At 39.5% G+C, this 13,894-nt stretch overlaps 1 protein-coding gene across 3 annotated transcripts in view; it reads right to left on the bottom strand.

Moving 5' to 3' along the window:
* The window catches only part of LOC124619961 (probable ATP-dependent RNA helicase DDX56), a 102,373-nt gene that overhangs the window by 32,939 nt on the left and 55,540 nt on the right, over positions 1–13,894 (bottom strand). For all 3 annotated transcript variants that reach the window (XM_047146634.1, XM_047146641.1, XM_047146626.1), the window contains 3 exons: positions 11,328–11,469; positions 6,990–7,090; positions 6,163–6,304 (listed from right to left, as the gene is read on the bottom strand). In XM_047146634.1, the coding sequence (XP_047002590.1) occupies positions 6,163–6,304; positions 6,990–7,090; positions 11,328–11,469 (385 nt within the window). The remainder of the gene's footprint in view (positions 1–6,162; positions 6,305–6,989; positions 7,091–11,327; positions 11,470–13,894) is intronic.

Raw genomic sequence — 13,894 nt, 5'->3', positions numbered from 1 at the left:
TGGATTGGTAGAGGCGGACCAATTCCATGGCCTCCACGCTCTCCTGACCTCAACCCTCTTGACTTTCATTTATGGGGGCATTTGAAAGCTCTTGTCTACGCAACCCCGGTACCAAATGTAGAGACTCTTCGTGTTTTTATTGTGGACGGTTGTGATACAATACACCATTCTCCAGAGCTGCATTAGCGCATCAGGGATTCCATGCGACGGAGGGTGGATGCATGTATCCTCGCTAATGGAGGACATTTTGAACATTTCCTGTAACAAAGTGTTTGAAGTCACACTGGTGCGTTCTGTTGCTGTGTGTTTCCATTCCATGATTAATGTGATTTGAAGAAAAGTAATAAAATGAGCTCTAACATGGAAAGTAAGCGTTTCCGGACCTTTTTGTAACACCCCGTATACAACAACAAGTGTCTGGCTCACTGATTAGACCAGTTACTGCTGCTACAATGGCAGGTTATCAAGATTCAAGTGACTTTGAACATGGTGTTATAGTCGGCACATAGCATTTCCAAGGTAGCGATGAAGTGGGGATTTTTCCGTACGACCATTTCACGAGCGTACCGTAAATATCAGGATTCCGGAAAAACATCAAATCTCCAATGAGATTGCAGTCAGAAAAAGATCCTGCAAGAATGGGGCCAACGACGATGAAGAGAATCATTCAATGTGACAGAAGTGCAACCCTTCCGCAAATTGCTGCAGATTACAATGCTAGGCCACCAACAAGTTTTAGCATGTTAACCATTCAATGAAACATCATTGATATGGGCTTCTGGAGCCAAAGGCCCACTCATGTACCCTTGATTACTGCATGACACAAAGCTTTACACCTCATCTGGGTCCATCAACACCGACATTGGACTGTTAGTGACTGGAAACATGTTGCCTGGTTGGATGAGTCTCGTTTCAAATTGTATTGAGCAGATGGGTGTGTGTGGGTATGGAGACAACGCCATGAATCCTTGGACCCTGAATGTCAGTAGTGGACTGTTCAAGCTGGTGGAGGCTCTGTAATGGTGTGGGGCACATGCAGTTGGAGTAGCGGGACTCCTGGTATGTCAAGATATGACTCTGACAGGTGACGTATGTAAGCTTCCTGTCTGATCACCTGCACCCATTCCTGCACCCATTCACATCCAGTGTGCATTCCAAAGGACTTGTGCAAGTCCAGCAGGACAGTGCGACACCCCACACGTCCAAAATTGCTACAGAGTGGCTCCAGCAACACTCTTCTGAGTTTAAACACTTCCGCTTGCACTCAAACTCCCCAGACATGAACATTATTGAGAACATGTGGGATGCCTTTCAACGTACTGTTCAGAAGAGAACTCCAATCCCTCATACTCTTGAAGATTTACGGACAGCCCTATAGAATTCATGGTGTCAGTTCCCTCCGGCACTACTACAGACATTAGTCGAGTCCATGCCACAGCGTGTTGTAGCACTTCTGCATGCTCGCGGGGGTCCTACACAATATTAGGCGGTTGTACCAGTTTCTTTGGCTCTTCAATGTATTTATTATTCGGATGACTAGTTTCAATGCTACATATGTATCATCTTCAGGTCCTACTATTAATCGAATAAGTACTTACAGTCATTGGTTCATGTATCATAGAAGCCATACAATAACTAGGTCCCGTGACTGCTATTCATCTGGAGCATATATTCCAAACATGATCACCACTGTGACTAAATATCCATGTGGTCCCAGTGGTGAATACATGTTCAGAACATACACTCCTGATGAATAGTGGTTCTTGGCATCTAGTTGTTGTATGAGTCCTATGGTACAAGAGTCACTGACTGGAAGTACTTATTTGGCTAATAGTAGGGTCTGAAGATGACGTTAATGCAGGGTTGAACCTAGTCATCTGAATAACAAATACTTTGAAAATACAGCTGTAGTGTTCCACTTCCCTTACTTATTTTATCAGCCACTGTCCCACTTCCACAAGAAGGATGGACTCAAATGGTTCAAATAACTCTGAGCACTATGGGACTTAACATCTGAGGTCATCAGTCCCCTAGAACTTAGAACTACTTAAACCTAACTAACCGAAGGACATCACACACATCCATGCCTGAGACAGGATTCAAACCTGCGACCGTAGCAGTCACGCGGTTGTGGACTGAAGTGCCTAGAACCGCTCGGCCACCACGGCCGGCATAAGGATGGACTTTCACAAGTCAATTCAGAGCGTGATGTGGTGCCTTTTTCTAATACTGACTTTCTGTGGGTTTTGTACAAAGAGATTTTTGAATCATTGATCGGGTGTGCAAGTAATTTTACTACTGACATCTCAATGAAGTCTTCAGCTGCACCAAAATTTGGTAGAGCTTGCCCACCACCAATTGTGGTTGGAGCAGTTGTTCAAGCAGAATTTGCATGGCTTCAGGAGTAAGATGTCATTTCCTGTTGTCAACCAGTCACTGGGTGATACCTATGGTTGTTCTTAAAAAATCTAAAGGGTCTTTAAACATTTGTGGTGACTTCAAGTCCACTGTAAATATCCAGTCCAACACTGACCTTTATTCTATGCTTTGCCCAGAGGATTTAACTAAAACTGAATGGTATCTACTATCTTTCAACGATATATCTAAAGGATGTATATCAACAACTGTTGCTCACTGTTACTTCATGTCAACTGCTAGTCTTAAATATGCCATTTGACTGGTACAGGTGCAATCCATTACTGTTTGGGGCCGCTAGTACAGCTAACATTTGCTGAAAGTATTTAGAACAATCGATATAAGGTACTCCAGTCTGTGCTAATTATATGGATGATACCATTGGTACAGGGTCGACACACGTGGATGCAGCAGGAACCTCGGTCCTTTTTCAACAGCTCCAGGAAAATGGCTTGCACTGTCAGTTCAAAATGTACAGTGTCTTTATCCCCAGTGCCAAATACCTAGGGCACGTTCTTAGTTATAAAGGGTATCACAGCCACAAACAGCTATGTCAACTCAACCACTAATACGTCCCTCCTAACCGCACACAACTGTAGTCATTCCAGGATAAAATCTCATACTATGCCAAGTTTCTTCCCCAAGTAGCAAAAATCATATGCTCCCTAAATCACCTGTCTAAGAAGAGAGAGGGGGAGGGGGAGGGGGGGGGGGGTGATCTGTCTACACTGGGCACGCTGTAGACATCCCAGTATGGCATTGTGGCAGTTTTGTTCTGTAAATTGTTGGATGGTTCTGAATGCCAATCACCTTCACCTCCAAAACATTGACTGTGGTGTGGCTCAACTATTCATAAATTGAGAATGAGGCTTTACCCATCACTTATGGAAGCAAGAATTTTCACGTTTATTTGTAAGGCGGCATATTACTTACACCTGTTGAAAGATCACAAAAACTTGATTTCATAGTCAAAGTGTCATTCTAAGCTCCCTGAAAGAAATGGAATAGTGTCCGCAGCACTGGGCATTGTTCTCAAGCAGTTACCACTATGACATCTACTTTTGCCCCACCAATGAAAAGCACTTTCCTGGCTCCGTCTTGGGCCCGACGTGGAGTTTGATCAGGTTCTGGACAGTTATCTACAACAAATGCTGGATGAATTCCCACTGATGGTGCACAAAGTAACCATGGCATTGTCCTGCAACCTAGTCCTCCAGAAAGTTTAGCCTTGTGTACAGTAAGGGTGGCCAGAGCACATTTCCAGCCAGGCTGACCCGGCCTTTCACAATTATTCTAAGTCACATTGCTGGCACAATGACATGAAGGGCACCTTAACTTTGGTCTCAGAGAACTCAACGCAAGATCATCATTCTGCCTCCACTCCACCCCGTATACTCGAGTTCCTTCAATGTTCGAATTGGGGGATAACGTGTATGAAGACACTGATTGGTCCATGGCACTTCTACTAGCTTGGCTCCGAAGTGACAGCGATGGCCCCACCATAATGACCCTCGGGAGAGTGTCCAAGCAGATTCTGCAGGGCTTTATGGTATGAATGGCTATTATTAAATCCATGTTATTAAATTATTTTTAAATCCATAGAGGTAGCCTTACAAAACAAATTTAATGTGTTTTTGTATGTGTCATTTAGAAATATTTATGTGCAAACCCACTTGCATACTTTTCTGTTTACATCACAAACATGATTTTATGTCACAAGCTATTAAACTGTCCATGTAAAAATTTACTCCATCTATGGTGTCATCAAATAAAAAACAAGTCATCAACATACCTGTGATTATTTTTTTTAACAAATTTACTTTCAAAGTATAAATAAACATTGTACAGTGCATGTACTGCTACCTGAGGCTGCATAGCCTCTGAAGATATCTTCAGCATTGGAAGATGACACTTTAGGCAGAAAAATATGCCTTGGACTATAGCCTAAGGCCTATAAAACCAAGGACATAAACATATTTAAAAACACAGATGATGTAACTTACCAAACAAAAGTGTTAGTATGTTGATAGAGACACAAACAAACAAACACACACACAAAATTCAAGCTTTCGCAACCCACGGTTGCTTCATCAGGAAAGAGGGAAGGAGAGGGAAAGACGAAAGGATGTGGGTTTTAAGGGAAAGGGTAAGGAGTCATTCCAATCCCGGGAGCGGAAAGACTTACCTTAGGGGGAAAATAGGACAGGTATACACTCGCACACACACACATATCCATCCACACATATACAGACACAAGCAGGTCCTTGTGAGTGCCCTGAGGTTTTAAGATCAGTTTGAATCACAGGGATGGGATCTTGATGCCAGATGCTGTATTTAGATGTGTCAGACATATTTGTCTGTTTTGTTTGATTCCCTTCCTGTTTGAGGTATTGGTTGGGCGACGAATGGCAATGGGGGACAGCAGCCAATGTTGTGACATCAGAGCAAGAGCAGAGAGACCTCGGCAGCAATTGCAGCTAGAAGGAATAAGCCAGATGAAAGATTCCATGGACCCAATACAAATAATGCACACAAACGGAATAACAAAGTTGGATGTATATTTTTAGGCAGTCTCTTGTCAGAATTCTCTAGACAGATCTCTCATAATAGCATTTCACGAGACATCTTATGTTGTGCATCCAAGTCTGAAAATAAAGTAATTCATCAACAACTACAGTCTGCAGATTAACATAGAATCAGTAAACAACTGTTTTGTGTGGTGTACTATGGCTCGAAAACTGTACAGGAGAACTGCATGATCAATATAGTCACAGTTCAACACAGTGTCACTAATATACATTCAACAGGTCCACAAAAAACGCAATGCAATGAATTTGTGCACTTGAGCCTAATGGCAACATTAGGCACATCGCGTGAACACACAGAAATAGCACTTGTATGAAATTACTGACAAACAACTACAACCTACCTAAGAATCGACTGTGAGTTACTGAAATTTTCTCTGCTGGCCGATGTGGCCGAGCAGTTCTAGGCGCTTCAGCCTGGAACCGCGCGACTGCTATGGTCACAGGTTCGAATCCTGCCTCGTGCATGAATGTGTGTGATGCCCTTAGGTTAGTTCGGTTTAAGTAGTCCTTTGTTCTAGGGGATTGATGACCTCAGATGATAGGTCTCATAGTGCTCAGAGCCATATTTTTTTTTTTTTTCTCTGTCATCAATTTACTGCAATTTGTTCAAAAATAAAATGAATAGTCACCAACTATCAAGCATGTTAGGAATTTCATAAGAGCTGGATTTCAGTTTGCAAAATGTTTAATATTTATTCTTTGTGGGCAGTCATTTTCTTAAAATGCAGTTAGTAAAAAGCAAATTTCAGTAACAGTGTTGTTATGACAATTTCACTGCGACTGAAGGAAATATTTATTAAAAGTGGGAATTCCTTAAAAGTAGGTTCATTAATATGGGATTTTACTTTATCACTCTTGTGATTTTACAGGTAACATTGTTTTGCTCATACAGTGGCAACCAAGCCAAATGAAGTGGTACCTTTAAAAGCATTTGGGATGATGGTTTTAATCACAATGTTTCTCAAGTGATGTCCTATATTAAATTTTAAGCCTTTACTTAGTAAATTATTCCTTTGGGAGTGAATCTAATATTTAAAGACTCATATATTCTGATATTAAAAAAATAATCTAACATTCAAAGCAAAAGATAGTATGATTGCAGGGTGAAACATTTTAAAATTTTGTTAAATATTTATCATATGCTGATAGTATTTTTTACCTTCAGTTTCTGTGAATTGAGGATTTCTTGCTTAATCTCCTTTAGACGAGCTTCTCTAACTGCAATTCTTGTGACTGCACGCCAGGCATCTTTGGCACGATATCTGAATCCTTCTACCTGCTCTAGTTTGAACTGATATGCTCTGTGATTAAAAAAAAAATAATGTTTATGACACTATGGGAGATAATCATGTGCATCACTATATTGACAAACTGCCTATTGGCTTCTGTCTCGGGTTCTTCGGCCGACGTTGATCTAATGATTTTTCTGACGTTTCGCCAGCCACTCATGCTGGCGAAACGTCAGAAAAATCATTAGATGAATGTTGGCCGAAGAACCCGAGACAGAAGCCAATAGGCAGTTTGTCAACAAGTGGCCACGAAAGCCTCAACAATTTTGCATCACTATATTATTATTATAAGTTATCAACCAATTTATTAGTCAAAAATTCCTTATACACTTCATAATTACAAATCAAAGGAGTAATTTAACTGGCAAAAATGTTTGAGAAAAGCTGATACTTCTTATGAACTCTGCCAAAAATACAACAGTTAGATCAATTTACCTTCAACACAACACAATTAGTGAAGAATATACATAAAAGACAGCCCCCTCTGAGTAGGAAGTGCCCAACAGAAATGAAGCCCATTTACTGAAAAACAAACACACCGACTTTTAACTGCAGAGAGCTAAGAAATGCTACCACTTTCTTTTCACGTATCAACTGTGTTTGTTATAAACTGTTTCTGTTGCCAAATGAGTGACTTGATATTTATGTAGTTACGGAGTAAAATGCTTCTTTGCAAAGCTCTCCCCCCACAACTTACTTCAATATATTATTATTGTCTCCACAGCTTTTTTGAAGAAATTGTTCAACTTCTTGCATCAGTGGTCTTTCCTTAATACTCACAAACGACAAAGCTGTGCCCTGCAAAGTAAAAGCAAACATATTAAATACACTAACATAAAATTCACACAGAGCACAAAAAGTAAATGACTTGGTTAAAAATGTGTAACACTTATTTCAAATTGTGTAAACTATAAAACATGCAACTATAAACTGGTAGATCTGAGATGACATTAACAGAACACCTGACACTGAGAAATGATGATAAATTTAACACTGTTGAGTTGATCTGTTCTTGTGTTACATTGTCACAAGGACCAAACCAGACAGGGATTTGAGCTCTGATTCTCCCACATATGAATCCAACATACTAACCCCTGCATCGTCACCCCATTTTCCATGTTTTGACTTGCAGGCAAGAACTGCTCAAGAGGGGGAGGGGGTGTTTGGGGAGTTTATGAGATGAAGGACAAACACGAATAAAGCCTATGTTAAGGGACACCTGCAACTGCCTCTAATACCATCACAGTACAAATACAATACCACATGCAGGCACAGATGTTACAACTTAAGCAGTTTGTAGAACAATTAACAGTATGAAATTTTGGTGCAAGCATCTATATAACAAACATTGTGCATTTCTTGCATATTACATCATAGATGTAGAGGAACTGAAAAGAGGGAATAAAATCGATAAACACCCTTCAGTAATATTACATAAAATACAACTTAGCTTCAACTCAGTTATATAAAAATGTGCTTCATTTTCGAGTTTTTGTGAAACGTGGAATCTTGTAGCCACGTAGAATATTAAAAATATATCTTTTATATCATCTGATGCAGGAAAACAAACATTCAGAAAGAAACAGTGAAAGAGAAAAGACACATCACTAAACAGGCATTTATTTGGGAAATACGAGTAACTTCTGTCAACTGTTGTTTATTTATATTAGAACAGTGTACTTACTTACTAAATCACTCGATAAAAAGTGACATTTTTGAGGCCATTCCTTTCACATTTATAACACAAGTAAAATGCAATTATTATCAAATATTTCCAAATGCTGTTAAAAAGTGCCCCTTTACACACACAAAATGTCAGTGTTTATCTGTTTGCAATACTCAGTGCCGAAAACAGGTGCTTAATATTATTTACTGTACCAACTCAATACAAAATTAAGAAACAATGCGATACATAACCCAATTTATATAACAGTAGATTACAATCATTTCACAGGTTCCTACTTTATTTGCATGTTTTAAATTTATTTATTTCCATGTCTATTTAACCAAGTTTTCTTCCACAAAATCCTGCTCCAAATGGTCTTGTTATCTACTTTAAAATGGTCTAGTGTGGAATGTTCATCCTGTAGATGGCACTGCAGTTAGTGGCCCAGACACTGAGTCTCACCATTCTCACACACAACATCTTTAGCCTCACCACACCTGCACAGAACATCTACTTTGCCCAGAAGGCCAAACTTCTGCAAGCTGATCTTATGGCAATACACTCACACACTCATTCTGGTCAAAGTTTGCAATGCAGGTTAGAGGACCTTACTGCCAGAGGCCAACTCTTTGCTTGGGAAGATGTTAGAGTTCTCCAGGTCTGTTCTCTCTTCTGCCAGTGCTTCTGATACGCACCCATGAGAACCTGTGTTCTTTGCATGAAGGGATTATTGGGCCATATGGGTCTCCTGATGGTGGCGCTCTATGCATTCGGTGATATGAGTTCATTTCCAGCTTTGCCCTCTCCACATGTGATTCAAAGTCCTGGCACATGTGAGTGCGTGCAATGCTGACGAATCGTAGATCTTTTACACATGTCAAATTCGACATCCTGTTGCAATTAGTACGGACTCCTTCCTTCACTGTGATGTCCACATTCTTCATACAAGCAGAGGTGCTCCAGAGAGAGGGAGCATCTCGGCACACAATGCTATAACTGACATCTAAACAGTCGTGGATTAACACCTTGGGTCTGCTCATCATTGACCTAATAATGTTGTTCTTGACACAGAAACTGGCTCTGGAGTCGAGGCAATGTTCTAAACTTCAGGAAGTGATCCAGGGTCATGCCTAGATATTTAGGCTGTGAACAGTGCTGGAGTCACCCATCTCACCTTGTCACATTGGGTTCTCATGATGATTACCAAGATGAAAAGTGCCAACCTGCGTCTAGCCGGGGTTTCACTTCAGATGGTTAGCATCATAACAGATAGAGCATGTTCAACGTTAGTCTGTCAGTTTCTTATCTCTTCTACCGATGAGAAGCTCTAACGTGGAGCTGCCACTGCAACATATATGAATTACTTGATGTCATTTGGTATTGGTTGGTCATTTGTGTACATGCCGTACAGTACTGGCACCAAGATGCTTCCTTGTAGTGTGCCTTTCGTCTCTATCCTCCACCTACTGTTCTTTCCCCATAAAAGTTGACATAAAATGTCCTGCAATGGAGAACGGCACCAACAGAGGATGCCATACAGCAGTCTCTCATCAGATCGTATAATTTAATCAGTGACTTTTGGTGAGTGACAGTGTCGTATACAACTGGTAGGTCAATGAAGACCACTCCAGTAATCTTCTTTTGTTCAAGCCCATCCTCCCTGTATTGCTTCACATTTATTAGCTGGCCATTAAATCATTTTCCTAGAGTGGAAGCCCACTCACTGGTATATGAATTTCTCTTATATGATGTTTTTGATGTGAAGCAATGTCAGACAAGACACCTCAGAGCTGTGAAACAGGTCAGAAACTTTTTCCATCATTTGACTGTTCCCCCAGTTTTGATGATGAGACCACTTTGGCCTTCCTCCATGTATTCAGGATATTTAAGTCTGTAACACAGGTTTTCATCACAAACAAGAGTCATTTATGCACTCCAAAACTGTCAATTTGTTCTACACACAGTTCATCAATGCCAGCTGCTCTGGTGGCTCTTATGTCACAGATCGCAAACTCTGCCTCAGACATGACAAATGTTTTCATGAGAAAATGGTTTTCAGTCCACAGAGACCATGCTTGGCACTCCTGAGCTGTCGTACTGTTGGTTCTGTCTTTCAGCACTTGGTTTGCAGTTTAAGTGTTGAAACTGTCCATCACGCATTTACACAAAATACAATGTCAGGTCTTTTATACAGAAGAATCAAATAAGGGAGATCTCATATTTAACACTTTCATTATTTTCAGAGCCTCAGAGCTCCAAAACTCTCTCACATTGCTAAGAAAGGTTTATTTAAAGCACCGAGCTCATGACCATGGCCAATGGGATTAAGTCTCGGCACAGCACCAGCTTTGAACATCACTTTGATTACCTTCCACGTGCGTCAGATCTACATACCATATACCATCCTACTAGGACCGAATAGTAATTAAGCCTGGGACCTATGGATTTGCAGTCTGACATTTACTCTCTCAGCTGCTGACCTACACTGAAGACATCAAGAAAGAAGCATTTATTATTGTGGATAGGAATCGCAAGCACGGTTAAATTAAGGCCAGATATAATTAGACAATCTCTCTTACAAACTGTCCAAAGTCATTCCTCTGTCACCAGATTAAAATTAAACTGAGCAGAAAAGACAAAATCTGAACTCATCTACAAGAACCTTCCCCAAACAAGTTTACCAAGAATTTCTACATTAATAGACAAGGAAATCTATACTTTCAAAGCTGACTTCAGGCTAAATTTTTCAGGAATTGTAATGCTTTTTTTTTCTTTTTTTGTGTGTGTGTTTTCCTACTTCTAATAATACTGAAATCTACACAAAAGTGAAAAGGAAAATCAAAACAAATGTATCAGCATTTCTAGTTGCTGTAAGGCCTTATATGTAAATGCAGGCAAATTATGCACAAAATCATGAACAGAAAGAACTCCATTGGAGCCTGAATCAAAATAAATATCTGAAAGTTCATGACAGTGACCACATAATAAAATTCTACTGACACCATTGCACAACAGAAATTTGATGAAACCCTAATTTACAAATCATACCAACTACAACAAATACCAGAGTGTTTCATCAAAACATTAATGTTTCTGAAAAATCGCTGAAAAGCTTTTACATTAAAAAAAAAAATGTGGATGAGAAATGTCTTGGCAGGTTAAAGAAAAACAGTGAGTATTGACTAAAGTATTTTATCTCCAATTTTTAAATCACAATATGATTTTGTTCTGAATATTGCACCTCATCAATTAATTCATGTATAGAAGCACGCAAGCAATTATGTCATGCATTACATATCAATGATGTAGTAACTCAAAATCTTTTTTTATAAACATTAAAATCAAAACCACATTATAATAATATTGTACCTGATTTGTTCCTCGAGCAGTGCGACCAGCTCTATGGATATATGAGTTTACATCAAGAGGGAAGTCAAAGTTAATAACATTGGAAACATACTGGAAGTCTATTCCTCTTGAAACACCTGACTCTTTATCTTTCTTCCTTTTGCTGAAATTATAAAATATAAAATTATGTGCATACATTCAAGTATAATGCCTTCTCAGAAAAGATTTCAAACACCGAGTGTGTTTGCTTATCACTTTAAATCTATGATAATGTGATGTTCCTACATTTCTTCTTAAAGGCAATGACTAGTGAACATACTACTAAGTGCTAAATACAGAATTGACGGGCTCAGCAGTAAACAATGGTAAGGGACAGTCTGCGAGAAACAGAGATATTAATTGTAAAATGTCAGAATGACATGTTTCATTCATATTAGTAAAAAGTTCTACGAAAAACCGATAGATGGCATCACTTTGCCAAATTTCAGACTTCGCTGGTTCACTACCCAAAAAAGTTGTAGTAGGACTTATCCTTAAAATGAGTAGCCAGATGCTTCTTTTTTAGTTAAAGATTGGAAGTTTACCAGGCTTTAATCTTGTCTTTAAGATCCTACAAGTAGTGACAATGATGAAGCAGACACTAAACATGTTAATGATCAACACAGCATACAGAAAGAATGAAAGAGGCTAAAATGTCGCAGTGTGCAAGAGCAGATGAAGAAAACTAGGAATGAAGGAAAGCGGTATGTACAAAGTACAGAGGTAAGGGTAATGTTGTTGAAGGAAAAAGGACAGGCCCACCATGCAAATGCCCTAAAAAATGTTTCCAGCTTGTCAATGAAGTACATAAACAAACAATATTACAAAATATCCGGGAAATGAATTACTACGATACTCAAAATTCTTACCTACAAGGTTGCTTGCGATCAAAAACTGTTATCCAAAAGAAGACTAAACAAGAGATATCTAGACGCAGTCAAACAATTCTATATACAGTGAAAACTGTCAGAAAGGATATCATTGCTTGCACAATTGCATTCCTTAACATTCATGGACTTCAGAAAAATAGAGGGCGAGTAGAGAATATCATGAAATGATTGAAAAATTGTGCCATTTCACCTACTTCTGATGGCAGAGCTAAGCAGACCAGTCATCCTAGAAAATATTCAAATGAAAGCATTTATTGACGAAATTCCACAGTCATCCTAGAAAATATTCAAATGAAAGCATTTATTGACGATTTTCCAAAGTACAGGAGTCACCCCACTCGAAAAGATTCATCGCAAGAGCACTTAAGTATGGAATATTCCCTGCAGCTCTGTTATGACAAGTACGTCAAGGAATGTTAGTCGGCAAGCAAAAGTTCTATTTCTATAGACAAATTTCGATGAATATTTACTGAGGAATTCAATATAAGTTTCAAGATGCCTAAAATGGACCCCTGTCAACAATGTGATTCAATTTATGTAGCAATCAAGCGTGCTGAGAACTGTAAAAACAAAACTGTACTATATTCATTGTGAATAAAGCAGGAGATTCACCATCAAAAAGGAGAAGCTGGGTAATCTGCAATATGTGAAGCAATGAAAGTAGCAAAACAAAATCAAAATAATCATGTAATCATGTTCGATTTGCAATAGACACTACCCACACCTAATCTGACTGGGTCAACGTTTTATAAGCATAAAATATGGTGCTGTAATTTTATGACTGGGGAGAAGTTTGTGGCACAACTTGACTAGAAGAAGGGATCGGTTGGTAGGACATGTGTTGAGGCATCAAGGGATCACCAATTCAGTATTGGAGGGCAGCGTGGAGGGTAAAAATCGTAGAGGGAGACCAAGAGATGAATACACTAGGCAGATTCAGAAGGATGTAGGCTGCAGTAGGTACTGGGAGACGAAGAAGCTTGCACAGAATAGAGCAGCATGGAGAGCTGCATCAAACCAGTCTCAGGACTGAAGACCACAACAACAACAACAACAACAATTTTAGTGTCCATTCTTGTGCAGATAGCCATGGACATTTTTTTCTCTGGGGTGAAGCAACAGCTAAAAGGGGACCAGTTGAAATAGCAAGCTGTTTAAAGATGTATTTCGAAAAGAAAGACATCAAAGGTGAAAAGTTGATTGCGTTTTCCGACAGCTGTAGTGGACAAAACAAGAATTGGACCTTAGTGGCATTTTGGCTCTAGCTGTTAAAATCTGGTTGTTTCAGATACATTGAGCACATCTTTCCTCAGGCTGGACATAGCTGGCTACCTAGTGACAGAGACTTTTTTCTCAGGTGGAGAAAAATGTCACCTCACATTATCAAAGTGTGTGTGGACTTTATCACTGGGAAGTAATTCTAAGAACATCCCAGCGAAATAAGCCATTCAAGGTAACTCATATGACTCAAGAATGTTTCTGCAGCTTCTCTGCACTGAAACAGCTACTCCATAAACCACAAGCATCAACTGCTCAAAGCAAATTCAGTATTAGGAATTGCATTCAACTCGTATTTTCTGCTGAGCTACAAAGTCCCACCCCAACATTAATGTTCAGTGATACATACAATGGTTGCCTAGAATCTGTTGCCCTATCAAA

The sequence above is a fragment of the Schistocerca americana genome, chromosome 1 (assembly GCF_021461395.2).
Source record: "Schistocerca americana isolate TAMUIC-IGC-003095 chromosome 1, iqSchAmer2.1, whole genome shotgun sequence".
NCBI lineage: Eukaryota > Metazoa > Arthropoda > Insecta > Orthoptera > Acrididae > Schistocerca > Schistocerca americana.
Note: the sequence above shows the minus strand (reverse complement) of the source record. Positions and strands in the feature narration are given on the sequence as shown.